General features: G+C 54.7%; 5 protein-coding genes across 5 annotated transcripts; 2 read left to right on the forward strand and 3 right to left on the reverse strand.

Annotated features, from left to right (window-relative positions):
• Window positions 1-43: 43 nt before the first annotated feature.
• xptC-7 (Dehydrogenase xptC) lies at window positions 44-2,135 on the reverse strand (the record flags this gene model as incomplete). Its single annotated transcript, XM_036640500.1, has 5 exons — window positions 44-858; window positions 914-1,369; window positions 1,422-1,548; window positions 1,600-1,886; window positions 1,934-2,135. 5 exons carry the CDS (start codon window positions 2,133-2,135, stop codon window positions 44-46), a joined length of 1,887 nt encoding a protein of 628 aa, XP_036495015.1.
• A 683-nt stretch (window positions 2,136-2,818) lies between these two features.
• Window positions 2,819-4,639, reverse strand: sit1-0 (Siderophore iron transporter 1; the record flags this gene model as incomplete). The annotated part of the gene is made up of 1 exon (XM_036640501.1): window positions 2,819-4,639. The coding sequence occupies one exon, from the start codon at window positions 4,637-4,639 to the stop codon at window positions 2,819-2,821; it is 1,821 nt and encodes a 606-aa protein (XP_036495013.1).
• A 2,655-nt stretch (window positions 4,640-7,294) lies between these two features.
• On the reverse strand, window positions 7,295-9,108 carry put4-3-0 (putative proline-specific permease put4; the record flags this gene model as incomplete). Its single annotated transcript, XM_036640502.1, has 2 exons — window positions 7,295-8,558; window positions 8,690-9,108. The coding sequence occupies 2 exons, from the start codon at window positions 9,106-9,108 to the stop codon at window positions 7,295-7,297; spliced, it is 1,683 nt and encodes a 560-aa protein (XP_036495010.1).
• Window positions 9,109-10,257: 1,149 nt separating this feature from the next.
• Window positions 10,258-11,838, forward strand: mdpD (FAD-dependent monooxygenase mdpD; the record flags this gene model as incomplete). Its single annotated transcript, XM_036640503.1, has 4 exons — window positions 10,258-10,423; window positions 10,504-11,078; window positions 11,139-11,464; window positions 11,523-11,838. 4 exons carry the CDS (start codon window positions 10,258-10,260, stop codon window positions 11,836-11,838), a joined length of 1,383 nt encoding a protein of 460 aa, XP_036495007.1.
• Window positions 11,839-12,613: 775 nt separating this feature from the next.
• Window positions 12,614-13,685, forward strand: aes1-5 (Acetylesterase; the record flags this gene model as incomplete). The annotated part of the gene is made up of 3 exons (XM_036640504.1): window positions 12,614-12,726; window positions 12,781-13,485; window positions 13,550-13,685. The coding sequence occupies 3 exons, from the start codon at window positions 12,614-12,616 to the stop codon at window positions 13,683-13,685; spliced, it is 954 nt and encodes a 317-aa protein (XP_036494130.1).
• Window positions 13,686-15,826: the final 2,141 nt, after the last annotated feature.

Here is a 15,826-nt window from a genome sequence, read left to right on the forward strand (position 1 = left end):
TCACCAACTGCACCATTCCCACCTCAACACCGCCATCACCTCTTCACAAAGACCCCAGCCCATACTCCTCCTTAATCACATCCGCAACCTTCTCCGCGCTCGCATACGTCGTCGCCGTAGGTCCCGCCGTCAACAACATCGGCCAGTAACTAATATCCACAACCCTCAACCCATCCACCCCATACACCCTCATCTTCGGATCCACAACGCCCCCGCGTTCCCTCGGCATCATCGCCGCCGTACAGCACTGATGCGCATTGGACGGGGTCATGTTCGCCCTCAACAGCGCCTTCAACTCCTCCCGCTCCGTGACGCCCCCAAACGGCGCGCCCACCGCCGGACCGAGCACCTGCATCGACGGCGCAGTCATCACCTCCCTCGACTTCTCGAACAGCGCAATCGCAATGTCGAAATCGACCGGATCCGCGCCCGTACGGAAGTCAATCACCGGCTGCGCAAGCGGGTCCGCGGTGCGGATCCGCACGGAGCCGCGGGAGAGCGGCTTGAGGAAGTAGAGCGTCAGACTGGGGCCGGTGCCCCAGTGGATCATGCCGATGGGGACTTCCTGGCCCGCGAGCTGGGTGAGGATGAGCTCGCGCTGGCGTTCGTAGCCTTCTTGCACGGAGGGGGGTGTTTCCGGGGCGAGGTGGGCGAGGGGGTCGGTCGCGGCGGCGGCGGCGAGGAGGGAAAGGTAGTCGGAGGTGGCGTTGGAGAGGGGCGGGAGAATGAGGTTTGTGCCGAGGGTGCGGATGATGGTGTACGCGCCTTGTTTGGTGGTGTCGTAGAGGGCGCGCTGTTCTGCGTCGTAGGTTGCGTTTGTGTCGAGGGATCCTGAGTTGGGGAAGATTTGGTTCGTGACTGGGAGACTGTGAGTCGCGCTGCCCAGTGGCATCGTGGCAGATTCATCACTCACAGGTATAAGGAACCTTCAGGTCTGCTTGATCTTGGAAGTTCTCCCCGACACCAGGTAAGTCCTCCACGACCTCAATGCCTAATCCCTCCAACAACTCCTTGTTCCCAATCCCAGAAAGCTGAAGCAGCTGCGGCGTATGAACTCCTCCGGCAGCAAGTAGCACCTCCTTCGTCGCATACACGCTGACCTTCTCGCCGCCAGCCGTGGGCAAGTACTCAACCCCGACGGCCCTCTTCCCTTCGAACAGGACGCGGGACACGGTGTACTCGGCAAGGATGTGGTAGTTCGGACGGACATCCTTGACGCGGGTGTAGTGATTGCGCCGGGCATGGCTACGCGTGCGGGTTGTTGCGTCAGCAAGGGTAGGAAAGTTGAAGAGGCCCACGGCCTGGTCACCGGCGAGGGGATCCGGAGACGGCGTGAAGCCACTTTCTAGAGCGGCTTGCCAGAAGTTCGCTGATCTGGATTAGACTCTGGTTCCATTACCAAGAGGCGGGGATGAAGTTACCGGCGCCAGGGAAGAAGTAATTTGGGTACGAAGCTTGAACGGGGCCGCCGTGCCCGTGGGCTGCGTCGATCCACGAGATGTTCGCAGCGTCGGCGAAGTCTTGGGGGGGCGCCGTGAAGTTTTCACTCTGCGATGAAATCAGCTCAGGTTTCTCAACAAGGCTGAGTTGATTGCTGACCTTCTTGAAGTACGGAAAAATTCCATCCCACCCCCACCCTTCAGCGCCCAACTTCTCCCAGGCGGCATACTCAGCCTTGCCGGCGCGGACAAAGACCATGCCATTGACGATCGACCCGCCGCCGACGACCCTTCCGGCAGGCACAAGGAACGAGCGGTTGTTCAGCTCCGTTTGCGGTGCGCTGATAAGGTCTGGCCATAGGTACGGCACAGGGTTGAAGGCGCCGGGGATGAGGACGCTGTCTTCATCTTTGTCAAAGGGGCCTGTCTCGATGACGAGAACGTTGACTTTGACAATGTCAGCCGCGTCAACAGGGTTTGAGGGGATGGCTCACCGTTGGGGTCCTCGGTCAAGCGGTCTGCGACGGTGAGGCCGGAGATACCGCCGCCCGCGATGAGGAAGTCGTATTCTGTGTTGGCGGCAACTTCTCTGGAGGCAACTGTTGCGTGGTGTGGTACGCGAAGGCCGGCTACGTGAGATGAGGATGCTAAGAGGACGGCGAGGGCGCCGATGACTGGGTTTCGGGAGCTCGCCATCGTGGTCATCATGTTTCGATTACCAAAACGTGAAGTTTCTTTCGGACCCGAGGTCTGGAGACTCGATGATCATCTTGGTCGATTTTATACCCAAGCTCCGAGCAACAGTTTCACAGAACATTCCGGACATGTGTTTGAAATCAGCACCGAAGAAGCCTTGCCTCTATGTAAACATGCATATGCCAGTCAGCGGAGGCACATAGGCGACGTCGCACCGACGCAACTTAGCACGGCATGGGCTGCATGGGCACCAATCGGAACTGAAGATGATAAAGCTCAATCTGGGTGATCGCGCGTTTAATTCCAGTATTGAGAGCTCGCTTACCTCGAGGCCAAGCCCAGCCGGCGTAATGCGGGGAGCTGATGCCAGTCGGGAGTGAATGGATGCGTTGTCAGCGACAGGTTGATGGGGCACTTGCTTGAGTCCGAGGCTTGGCTACCAACGACAGACAAATTTGCAGCAAACACTCACAACCCTTGCTCATCGCTCTAGGCGTATTCATTTGCATCGCAGACAAAGACGTCGAAAGTAAATGGTATATTAAATTACTAATAAGATCGATGGTCGGTGAGCTTTCTCCAGCGCCTGAGGTAGAGACTGATCCTGAGTCTTTATTCGTTCCCCCATCTTCCATTACATGCATAAATCATGATTTAGTTCCCCTTCTTTCTATAAAAATCATCTATATCTTTGTAACCAAGTCATTGTTGTTGTCCCGACCTTGGACGTGGCCGGTGTCGGCACCAGACTCGTCGGCCAGGGTCTGCTCGTCGTTAAGCTTGGGATTCCTGAGCAGGAAGGCGAAGCAGATCAACGGCACCGTCAGGCAGATACCGGTGATGGTCAGCAGGCGCTGCACGGATTGATACGCGTCGATAATGGCGGTGCGCTCGGGGGTTCCAACCGGGTACTCGACGACGACAGCGAACGGCGAGCCGTAGGTCAGCTCTGCCAGGGTGGCGTTACCGAGAGGCGCGAGCTTGTCTTCGAGGACGCCGGGGAGGACCTGGGTCCAGATGGCGCCGGAGATGGTGTTGCCAAAGGCGGAGCCGATGTTGTAGGTCGCGAGGTACAGGCCGGTCATGATGGCGAGGTGCTCGTGCTTCAGGCTGGCTTGCAGGGAGGCCTGGGCGGGGTACGGGAACATACCACCGGCGATACCGAGGAGGACCTGGGCGCCGATGACACCGCTCTGGCCGGAGGGAGAGCCACGGTAGTGGATCAAGAGACCGAAAGCGACCATGAAGAGCATGGTGCCGGCAATGATGAAGTACTTGAGGCGACGGACCTTGAAGACGATGAAGCCGAGGATGAAGCCGGTGATGACACTGCAGAAGGAGTAGAGGGAGGTGATGCGGGTGGCCGAGGCGATGCTGAAGTCGAAGGCGACGATGCAGACGGTGTAGAGGTAGTCACCCTGCATGTACCAACACCAGTTGAGGAAGAGGGCGATACCCAACGGAGCGAGGATGCCGCGGTCCTTCATCAGATAGAAGGGGACCAAGGGGTGCTTGGCCTTGCGCTCCCACCAGACGAAGACGGGAATGCAGCAGATGCCGACGACGAGAGGGGCTATGACTTGGGGCGAGCTCCACTTAGACTGGAAGCCGCCGGCGATGGTGAAGGGCACCAAGATGAGAGCGAAGACGGCAATGACAAGGATGATGCCGACGACGTCGAGCTGCCAGAAGAGCTGGATCATGAAGTCCTTGAAGCCGAGGGCGTGGAAGGAGGACTGGTAGGAGTCCATGAGGCCCATCTTTTTGGCGCGGCGGCCGACGATGCTTAGGCTGATGATGAGGGGCAGGGAAAGGACGGGGTAGATGATGCACCACATGCCGATGCCCCACTGCCATGTGCTCTTGAGGAGGACGAGCTGGGAGATCTCGCCGCTGACCCAGGTATTGATGATGAAGGGCAAGGCGGGGATGTAGCTGAAGAGCAGACGAGCCCGGGTGGAGGTGATATCGGCGACGATGACCTCGACTAGAAATATGATCATGGTGTACCCGATCTGGTACAGCACGGCGCCGCCGGAGAAGTAGGAGACGTTGGTGGCGCAGGCCTCGACAATGGTGCCGACGACGTAGAAGAGGACGGAGACGCAGATGAGCTCGACACGGCCGAAGACGTCGGCAATCTTGGCGGAGGTGGGCTGGGCGGCGGCGGCAATGACGGAGCGGAGGACGTTGATGCTGGCCAGCAGAGAGTGAGTCGCGTAGGAGGAGGTGGCGGTGGGCTGGTAGGCATAGCGCAGGGTGCCGTCGAGGCCGTAGGCGTAGGCGACGAGGAAGACGCCGAAGAAGATGAAGACACGGTCGACGCGGGTCATGGCCTGGGAGAGGGCCTCGATTCTCACGACACCGGGAGACTTCTCGCCCATGATGTGGTGGGGGGTCTCATGGTCGTACGTCGGAGCGGCTTCATGGCCGGGGTAGCTCTTCTCCGGAGTGATCTCCGGGGCGGGAGACTCGGTCTCCTTCTGGAGTGCGGGACTGGCCATGATGGCGGCCGTGCGGGGTCTGAGCGGGGGGTTAGCACCGTGTCATGAGTGAGTGAGTGATTGAACGAAGCATGAGACGAAGAGAGGGCCACGAGAGAATTCGCTACTTCAAGTTTTCTGTGGCAACCTTGAAGGCAACCTTGAAGGCAACCTTGGAGGTGTAAAGCAAAAAGTCTTACCAAAGTATAAGATACTGAAGGTGATGTCAACCTTGTGTTTTATCAGTTGCGGCGCAGTGACTTGCTGCAGGCCAGTGCGCCAACCGGAAGCTTGCTTCGGTGAGCCGGTGAGAAACTGCCGCCGACCGAGGTGAGCGTGAGGTGAGAGCAAGGTGAGGGCGGTGAGACGTTTCAATGATGCACGGTGATGACACTCAACCCAGAGGAGATTGATGATGCACCAACCAGTACGACCGTGGTAGGAGATGATTTTGGAGGGAGGAAAGAAAATAAAGAAAAGCCCAGATGGAGAGGGATCCGCCTGAAGACAGGGAAAAGAGCGCAGCGCAGGTGAGGTTACATCCGCCGCCTTTTAACTTTTATCTCTCTCTGCAGCAGTCTCTGGGAGAGGATCAGGATCTGCTGCGCGCACCACCGGCTAGCTGTCCAGGGTCTGTCTTTCTTTCGCCGCCGCCGCACCACCCTGCAGAAAGAAATCGGGCCCATCTCGGAGCTGGGAGACACGGGAGAGAAACATGAGTGGCCGGGGAGCTGGGTCGATCCCTCGCCGCGCTATGCTGCCTAGCCTCGGGAGGTACACTTTTTTTTTTCCTTGCCTTGCCCACACTTTCTTCGTACATTCGGTGATGCGCTAGGAGCAAAAACCAGCAGTGGCTAGCGGCTTTCTTGGTCCTTTTGGTTGGCCTCTGAGAGTCGCAGTGTCTGGTTGGTCGACAGACATGATGGACAAGAAACTAGCGGGAGAGTGGGAGAAGAGATACATGGATGAACCGTCCGTCGGGATCAAGATGGGAACACCAAACAATGCTAAACGTAAAACGAACAAGAGGGCCATCAAATTTTTTTTATCAGATCCATCTGATATGATTTAGCGCACGCCCTTCATTCCTTGAACCGCTGCGACCGATACCGCAAACGGCTACCTTCCCCTAACCTCATCGTGGCGCATCCAACCACCCACCATCTTCCATCCTCCTGATGGACATCATTGGGCGACTCGGCCGTGGCCGTCAGGAGATGGCTGTCCGGCTGCTTACTGGCGATAGAAAGGTGCCGCTACAAAGCACCACTGCCAACGACGCAACAACAACGTCAGCAGGGCCCTTTGCTTGACTCGATCAGGTTGGCGACTCGGTGCCCTCTTTCATGTGTCTCTTCAGCGAGACAGGCGACAGAACAGAACAAACATCCAGCATACCCCTGGACAAGCCCATCTCCAGGCAGCGAATCTCGTAAAGAACCACTGATTCTCGCCCCCAATGACAGTGAAAGAGAGAGAGAAAAAAAAAAAAAAAAAACACTCAGGGCCCACCTCCATGTTACCACATGGGTGACAGGCCCAATCTCCGCATGCTCCCGACTGGCCCAGGAACGACCAACCCAGTCGGGGCGCCGAGTGACCTGAGCCTGCTCCAACATCGGTCAACCCGGTCGCGTTTTTGGCCTGCTTTTGACAAATGGTTTGCGAACCCGACAGCTTGTCAGCCCCGGCGACGGGCTACAGCACGAGGACCCGTGAGCTTCTCCGCTGGAGAAAAGGGCCTACCTCCGTGTCTAGACTCTCAAACTCCCCATATTGAGCAGTCTATTGATTGAAGAAAGTTTTTAGGCTCTTGGAATGACGATTCTGGAAGCGGTGCCATCCACATTACCGAGGCCTTTACACTACAGTTGAGATCACTGCACATCATCACGCACACTCCCTGCAGAATGTCTCGGCCCCAAGATCATCTACATTAGTAGGTACATACATAAGTATCGAGCAGACAAAGCAGAATTCAAAGACATCTCTTCCACATCCCACCGGCAGTCAGACACCAAAAAGACGCCACAGATCGCACCGCGACCGAGCTAGCTGCCCGCCTGATTAACACCTGTCTTCAGTCATCAACTAGCCTGCAACAACTCCCGCCATTTCGGAGCAAAATGCCGGCGAGCATTCTGCACTAATTCCGAGAATGAGGGTCCTACATGTGGCCGCGAATAATAACAGACTCTAGCGCCTCAGACAAGCAATTGCTAGAAACTTGTCGCCACGGGGAAAAATCCTGCGTCTTGGAATGGCAACGAGAGGGGACCCACGCGGCGTCCGAGCTACCCGGCCGCCGGCGCGGATCCCGCCCAACGATCAAAGACTCGGGGAAAGGCTACATCTTATCATGTCCCTTCATGTGAAAGGGCGGACCGACTCATCTGAGTAGCTTCTCAACATTTGGTCACGGGAGTAATATCTAGTTCTGACAGACTTTTTGAAAACTCCTCTTTCATCCTTTTTGGCGACGGTCTAGTCCAGCCTGACTCTAACCCAGCCTCTCTCCAGCCGGCCATTGATCTCATCAACCAAAATCACTCCGCCAGACCATCAAACCCCTAATTCCAAACACAAAAGTTCGCGAGCTCAAGATCCAGCCCCTTGGGTCCCTAGCCCACACGCCAACCCATCCCCTCGGGAACCCGCCAAGCCCAGAGCGCCCCGTCAAGCAATCCAGAACCAAATCCTCTCCACCCAGTTCCTCGGCGTGACCACCGGCCACGTCGGCTCCAGCCTATCAATCTCCGCCTTGCCAGACCAAATATCCATCTCGGCCACCTTCACGAACCTAGTCCCCTTGACAAACTTGTACCCGAGGAACAGGCTCAGAAAGATGGGGATGTCAATGTACGGCGGCACAAACGTCTTGGCGCTAAACCGCCCCGGGAAGAACGCGTCGAAGCCGTTGAACAGCGCGACCACGAGACAGAAGCACACCGCAAAGTACGCCAGGAACGGCTGCATCGGCGCCTTGTACGGCAGCGTGTCGCGGTCGACGCCGTGGTGCCGCAGCCCGTGGTAGAAGCGCAGGTACGTCACGCACACGCTCGCCCACACGATGAGCGTGCTCACGGCGCTGAGGTTGCTGATCCAGAAGAACACCTCCGCGGCGCGGTTGCTCACGTTGAGGTAGACGAGGCAGCTCAGCGCCGTCGTGGCGGCCACGCACGCGTACGGCACGCCGAAGCGCTCGAACTTGAGGACGGCCGGCGCGGTGCCGTCGAGCGCGGCGGCGTAGAGCACGCGCGTCGAGGCGTAGAAGAAGGAGTTGCCGGCCGACCATGCGGAGCTGAGCACGACTGCGTTGATGATAGAAGGTAGGGTGCGGATGCCGGCGTTGCGGATGGCGATGACGAAGGGGGACTGCGCGGCGCCCGGGGCGCTGGAGCCGATTGCGTCGAGCAGGTTGGGGTCCTCGGAGGAAACGCAGAGGCCGACGAGAAAGATTGCGAGGACGTAGAAGATGGCGATGCGCCAGAAGACGCGGCGAATAGCCTTAGGAATGTTGCGGCGCGGGTTCTCGGTCTCGCCCGAAGCGACGACCACCATCTCGCTGCCGCCGTAGGAGAAGGTCGCCTGGATGAAGACCTTCCAGAAAGCGAGGAAGCGGCCGAGGGCGCCGGGGCGGAGGTAGGCGTTCATCGGCCCCGGGTCGGCCCAGTAGCGGAAGCCGATGCGGTCGCCGGAGGGGGAGCCGCCGAGGGTGATTATGAACATGAGGAGGATGAGGCCGACGATTGTGATGAGTTTGATGGCGCCGAAGAAGAATTCGGCTTCGCCGTAGATGCGCACGGGGAAGCAGTTGATGAGGACCATGGCGAGCAGGAAGATGGTGATGAGCGCGGCTTGGGGGACGGAGTGGTCCCAATAGTCGAGGATTACAACGGAGACGGTGACTTCGATTGGCACGCCGATTGCAAATTGGTACCTAGAGAAGTCTCAGCATTGGTATTCAGCGATCCCGAGGTAGGTCAGTATCTAGGCAGCATCGGGAGACATGTCCCGGGCAAGCTCACAAGCAATCATCGGTTGCCGTGTTCGGGGAATAATGATTCTCACCAGTAATTCCATCCAAGGGTAAAACCAAGCGCGGGGTCAACATATCGCGCCGCAAAGATGGGCACCGCACCTGGTATCGGAAGCCATGCAGCCATCTCCCCCAGGCTGTTGATTACGCAGTAGAGGTTGAAACCCGTGACTGCGTACGAGATGAACGCCGACAGCGGGCCAGCTAATGACAAGACCTGTCCGCTGCCGACGAACAAACCGGTACCGATGGCGCCTGACAAGGCCAGGAACTGTACATGACGAGCTTTGAGCTTTCTATCGAGGGTTCCCAGATGTTGTGTTTCTTGCTGATGTTTCACCTCGGCCGTGTCGCCCCCACCTATCGTGGTTCTCGCCGGCTCAATGTCGTCATCCCCCGGGGTCCTTGCTGATGCCTCTGGATGCTCTAGTGTTCTCTCCTTGTTCTCCATCGTGACTACTCTATTTCAGCGTACGGTTTGTCAATATGCAGGCTACGTGGGCACCGGGTCTCCGACAAGTGAGCTCGATACTCCACAACGCAAAGACGAGGATGTTGGATTGCAGCAACGAAACGACGACTCAGAATTAAGGATGACGTCGGACTTGAAGCAAGTGAGGGGACGTTACAGTGCATCCCGAGGTTGGCTGCTGTTGGTGTCGTAGTTGTGCTCCCAAAAGCCAAGAGTTTTATGTTCCAATTGCCTCCCCAATCTAGGGGTTCAGAGTGTCGATCCCTGCATCCTGATCCTACATCTACTCGGGTACACCGTATGGTAAATGAACGACACAACGTGCGGGGCTAATCCGAGCCTGTTCGCGTGTATGGCAAGACTTGGAGAAAGGTCTTCGCAAGAAAAATCAAGAACATTCATGGGAAGCATACCGGAGCAATGACATTAATACAAGAAAGCATGTGACCATTGGTGTTTGCCCTACTATCTATAGCCTCAGTTGTCACGTTATGATCATCATCGCCATTGCTTTCGATTTGTGTTTTCTCGATTCATTCCAATATTCAAACTATGCATACTTGGTGTATATGTTTTACTGTAGCCGCTCAATACCTAAGCTGGTCGTTCAACTGTTATCCTTGCTCATGAGTTGTAACACCTAGTTGCGGTGTGGGACATTAGCTAAAATTACGACCTAGCGGACTTCTCTTGGATCCGTATATACCGCTTACTCATTGAGCATGGATATGAGAGCTACTGATACGTCTTCAGCGCCCTATTTCAACCAGGGGCGACTCCACTTTATTAACAGCTGGTCATTGATTGAGAAGAGTATGTAGCGGACGTGATATTGTTACACCAGCCAGCACCTCGACTGGCTGAGCCGTAACACTTCAGCCTGATAGATTTGATTTAGTTTCATCTGTTACTGCAGCATACAAACTAATACCAGGGAAAGATTTGAATTGTCGCATTGTTAAGAGAACCCGACGCCGGATGGACCTTGGGCATAGCCCGATCAACCCAACATGTCTTGTTCTTAAAAGCGACACAAACCATCATGCTCTGAAGCGGTTCTCACACATCTAAGAATTCCTCAGGAGCTTCTACATGCCCTCAAAGCCATTCAGTTTCCAAACCTTCACTATGAGCGACACTACTATCGACCCAATTTCCTTTGCTGACAAGGCCGTCAAGTTGGACATTGTTGTCGTTGGGCATGGAATCGCAGGGCTTGTCTTCGCTATCGATGCGAAACTTCGTGGACATCAGGTCCAAATTCTTGAGAAACGACCCGGCTTGGATGATTTCGGTAAGCTAACTCGACCACTATCACCGGCACAAAGATAATGCAGTTGTACAGGAAAAGGGTGTTGGCTGATACGCTTGTAGGTGATGTCTTAGCACTACAGGCCTATTCGTTGCGCAGTATGAAGAATGGCTGGCCAGGATTCTGGGATGAACTTCAGTCGTTGTCTTTGGGAAGCACACTCAACCTGTACAGGTATGATGGAACCTTCCTGGCTTCCCCAAGGACTGTTTCGTCCGACGGGTTAGGTTTCGCCGTTCATCGCTTGGACTTTCGTGCTTTACTACATCAGTATGCATTCAAATGTGGTGTTATCGTCAAATTCTCCATGGAAGTCGACAAATACCTCGAGTCTCCTGATCGAGGCGCTGTCATACTATCCAATGGTGCGCGAATTGAGGCGGACTTGATTGTGGCAGCCGATGGTGTCGGATCCAAGTCTTGGGACTTGGTACGGAACATCAAGGACCAAGCCATTAGCAGCGGGTACAGCGTCTTCCGTGCCAATTTTCCAGCCTTACCAGCCATGGAGAATAGCCCTGTGTTAGCGGATGAGTTTCAGAAGTCGCCCACCAGAGGTTGTGCATTCATGGGACCAGACACTCACATTGTGATGTCTAAATCTCGTCATCGACTGGGTTCCTTGATGACCCATAAGGTTAGTGAGCTTTTGAGGTTAAATCTTTAGGTAATGTACGACAACTAACTCGGAGATCAGGACCCGGGCAATTTGCCAGACACAGTGCCGATTTCCACTGTTCTCCCGTATGTGGAAGGATGGAGTCCCGTGGTAACAGAATTGATCAAGGCAGTGCCCGATGGAATGGTTTATGATTGGAAGCTGCGCTGGAGAGATCCCCAGCCCGAATGGGTGTCGCCTCTGGGTCGATTGGTACAGATTGGCGATGCGGCCCACGCATTCCTCCCGACGTCCGGCTACGGGGCTTCGATGGCTATGGAAGATGCGCATTCGCTCGTCGAATGCCTGTCTCATGTGGAGCAACAAGATGTCGCCCTAGCACTGAGAGTTCACAATTGTCTTCGGTAAGTTGGCCCACATGGAATTAAATGAAAGCGAACATCAGCTGAGACTCTGTTCCAGGTTTGAACGAACCGCCTGCGCTCAGAAGATGGGCTTTAAAGCCAGAGAATTGTGGCATAAGACGGACTGGAACTCTCCGATTGAAGACCCTACAATCTTCACACGCATGTGGGCTCCTTGGCTGCTTGAACACGATCCCGAGGACTACGCTCGAAAGAACTTTGCCGCCTGTGCTCAGAAACTTCGAACCGGCGAGAAATTTCAGATCAGCAACAGCGTTCCTGGCTATGAATTCAAGCTCTGGACGGTTCAGGACCTTGCGGAATCCACAAAGGACGGTCTTCAAGATGAAGGGGGGTGGTTTTCAACTGAATAATGTCAGAAGAATGTCAGACTCAAAACTATAACGCGAAATTTCAACGTGCTTATCAATCAAAGGTAAACATCATAGAGAAACAGGATGCTGTGAGGAAGACGATTTGCATCAATCAACCCTATTCCCCGGGTCTAGTACCTTGGTGTTTACTGAGGGATGGCAGTAACTTACATAGAGGAGAGCTCTATATCGCGCTGGAGCCATATCAATCTCGGTGAGCTGAACCAAATGGTATCTTTGAAAAGCAGCGTTACATCGAGAAGTCGTCGGGGTACAATTAGCGTAAGCCCGGCCGAGATGGACCGATTTCCGGAGCCGAGGTGGATCTTCAATCTTGCAGCTAAGAACGATTGGTGGATTCAGGGTCGCGTAGATATCATGCATTGCCATTTTCAGTTACCTCATTCGAATCCGTCCGCGGCAAGTCTCTTGACCGTCAATGTTTGTACCGGAGAGTGGGGTGCTTCGTGGGGCAAGAAGAGGATGCACCAAGCGCTTGTCTGACAATATGGCGAATTAGTTCGAGAAAAGTATCATTCCCTTAATCCCCGAGACCTGACGCGGTCACATCCGTTTCCCCGAGAGGGAAGAGCACGAAAATAGTCTTCATTTGATGGCTGTGTCACTCGCGTCTGTTGGGGGATCTCTATCAGTACATAAGGACAGATACATTTAGAGGCAGTAAGAGGCCTTGATTGAGTCTTGTCCATGCAGCAGCCAGATAACCACCCAGAAAAGTCTCTCTTATCCTCGTGAACATTCTTCTGCATCCACCATGGTTTCAATCTCTCAAAGAATCAAAGGCAACATCTTGCTCCTCTCAGTGGCTGCTCACGGTGTCTCTGCGGCCTATGGCGGCTTCTCCTCGCTGAAGACTTTGTTCACTTTGTGAGCACTTACGCAAAACATTCCGAAGAACACATTTACTGACAAAACACTCAGTGGCGATTCTTACACTAGAACACGATTCATTCTGACCAACGCTCAGCCGTCCTCGGCAAACCCTTTCGGCAACCCAAGCTACCCCGGCCCGACTAGTGCCAACGGCGAGAACTGGATCCAATACCTGACGACGAAGTACAACGAATCCCTTCTTCTGACCTACAACTTCGCATACAGCGGAGCAACTTTTGATGCCGATATCGTCGACTCCGGCGTGGACGTTGTCAACCAGATCGAGGATCAGTTCCTCCCCTACTACAGCGGTAGCAACCAGACCTGGGACGCTGCAACCACGCTCTTCGGATTTTGGATCGGCATCAACGACATTGGCAAATCTTACACGGACGGGAATGCTACTGCGCGTCATCCTGTAATCTTCGAGCGGTATGAGGCGTTGCTGGAGAAGATGTATGACGCGGGAGCGAGAAACTTCTTATTTCTCAACGTCCCGCCCTTGGAACGGATGCCGAGAACCACGCAGTCAAGCGCTGCTGCCACGCGCATCCCGCTCGAGAAGGCAGCTGTCGAGGATTGGAACGGACGCCTTCGTGTTCTCGCGCGAGACTGGAGGCAAGCCCACGACGACGTGACTGTTTTCCAGTACGATACGTATGGGCTCTTTGACAGGGTCATAGATACCCCTGACCGGTACAAGGAGACAGCCGTGTACAAGAACACTACCACGTACTGCTCCGCCTACCAGAAGTAAGTCAATTCTTTTCGAAAGGATGAATGTTTCTCACTAACACTCGCTTCTCCAAATAACTAGTGGCACCCCAGAGCCTGACACCAAATGGAATAATTGCACTTACGCCGCGAATGAATACATGTGGATCAACAATCTCCATCCTACTTCACCCGTGCACTCTCTTTTGGCCAAGAACATTGCAAAGGCGTTGACCTGAAATCACCAAAGATTTAGGTTCGAAGTTTGGGGGGCAAAAGTCGAGACTCTAGAGTACCTAGTAGACGGTTGAAAGGGCAAGGTTTAGTTTAGTGCCTCAGTAGTGACCCCAAGAAATATCTTCGATTTCGAAATTAAAACATTCGATGCCTCGAACAGATCCTACGAGGCCTCCCCAGAGGAGACTTCGGCACACTCGGGGTCATGTTCACCTGATGTGTCAGATTGCAAGGGTTGACGTGGCACTTCTTGGCTGTCAGGCCCCTCCCGGACAGTGAGATAATCCGGTCGCGAGATAAGCGGTCCCCTCGCGCAGAGTCTTTTGCCCGATCTCAGGGATCCGTAGTCAAGCGGTAGTCAAGTGCATTTTACACTAGCAGCACTGACCTCCCCATCCTTGCCCATCTCAACCGTTCTGGAATATATAGCGACGAGAAAACACTAATCAGAATGGAGACGCCTGACCTTGACACATGGTGGTATGAGCCTGAACCCGACAACTTACAATGTCTCGTCTGCCACCAAGGCTTCAATCAGCATGCTCTCATACGCACTTTCAAAGTCATGACGTCCGAGAACAGCCGGGATGAAATGTACAGATGCAGCAGGTTCGTCAAAGCAAATGACGACTCAAACGTCCTGTTATACGATCGGCATCTGCAGTGCATGGAGAATATGCACATTTCTATCCTGGCCGTCTCCCACGTATGGAACCCTAAGGTCTCAGCCACGCAGCAGCTTCGCCGTCACGCTCCCCAGGACCTGGAAGTGAGAAAATTCGTGAGCGAGGAACCCGTTCGAATCCTTCGCGGATTCGAAGATTCACTTGAGGAAGGTGGGGAGTTCTGGCATGATTACTTCAGCGTCCCGCAATGGACGGACGCGTTGAAGAACCAGATCCTCCCCGTGATCCACGACATTTTTCAGCGATCTAAGACTACGATAATCTACTTCGATGACGTCCTTCCAGAACTTGTTGACCAACTGTATTATGGATCCTCGTCGCAGACACGGCTCTCAGCTATCACAGCTGTGTGCAACGCGAACTGGTTCAAGCGGATGTGGACCGCTATGGAGTTCGTGCGGAGCGGGCCGGTTCGGATGATGACTGCGAACTACAAGCTCGTACAGGGACTAGACGACCCTGCGTTTCTCAACAGGCTCCACGACGCCTGGAACAAGGAGGTCACAGACTCAGGGGGTGACGTCCATACGTTAGAACATAGATTAGGCATGTACTCTGGGACCCTCGTTCCGTGGAACCTAGGTCCTCTAAGGGAGGTCCGTTCGTCTGAGAGACTGAATTTCGCTATGGCTTTCGCACTGCTCTCCAAGCGCCGCTGTCGCGATGAGGTCGACTTCCTGCATGGTCTCCGGGGAATCACGAGAACCTCACAGAAGCCCTTGGCGAAGGACTTTCGCTCAGAACTCCTATCTGTGGCTTCGGCGTGCCTCTTACAGGGGGACTACAGCTCTCTCTTCATGACACCGAAGTTGAGTTTATGCGACCCTCGCCTAGGTCGTGAAGACAAACTGAACTTCAACGACGTCTGGACCTGGGAGCTCGGCGATGAGGTTCACCAGCCTATTTACGCAGATGGGATTTCGCCAAGTCCGAAGGGAACAGGCATCTTAGCCAAGTTTGAATCCATCGGCACCGTCGACATGGTCATCGAGGCTGAGTGGAGCGGCAACGACCCATGGCTTCATTTCAAGTCGTGTGTGGAGATGACGATTACTGTGACCGGGCCGAACCTCGATCCCTTCGTGGCAACCTTGGGTCCGCGATTATTTGGGACGGATAAGGAACAAACACTAAAACACCTTCAGGACAACAATCTGACTAGCAGTCTCAGGGATGCGCTTCAAACCCACCACGAACTATGTTGGTGGTACCCCTGGCACGTGAGGTCTCTGGGGCTCAAGGGAGACGATGTTTTCTACTGGTTAGCCGATGCCTTACTAATCAGCAAGATCGAAGAAAGGTTTGGCCAGAACCGTCTGAATCTCATTCGCGCCAGGTTCGGCACGATGCACGGCGGTCCGCATAATAAGATGGCCACAATCACCTGCACGCACTGCGGCACGACCTCTATGTTCCGTATTGCGTTATTCGCGGCTAAATACGAGGTCCGCGGCGCT

This window comes from Colletotrichum siamense (genome assembly GCF_013390195.1).
Source record: "Colletotrichum siamense strain Cg363 chromosome Unknown KSG_Cg363_contig05, whole genome shotgun sequence".
NCBI lineage: Eukaryota > Fungi > Ascomycota > Sordariomycetes > Glomerellales > Glomerellaceae > Colletotrichum > Colletotrichum siamense.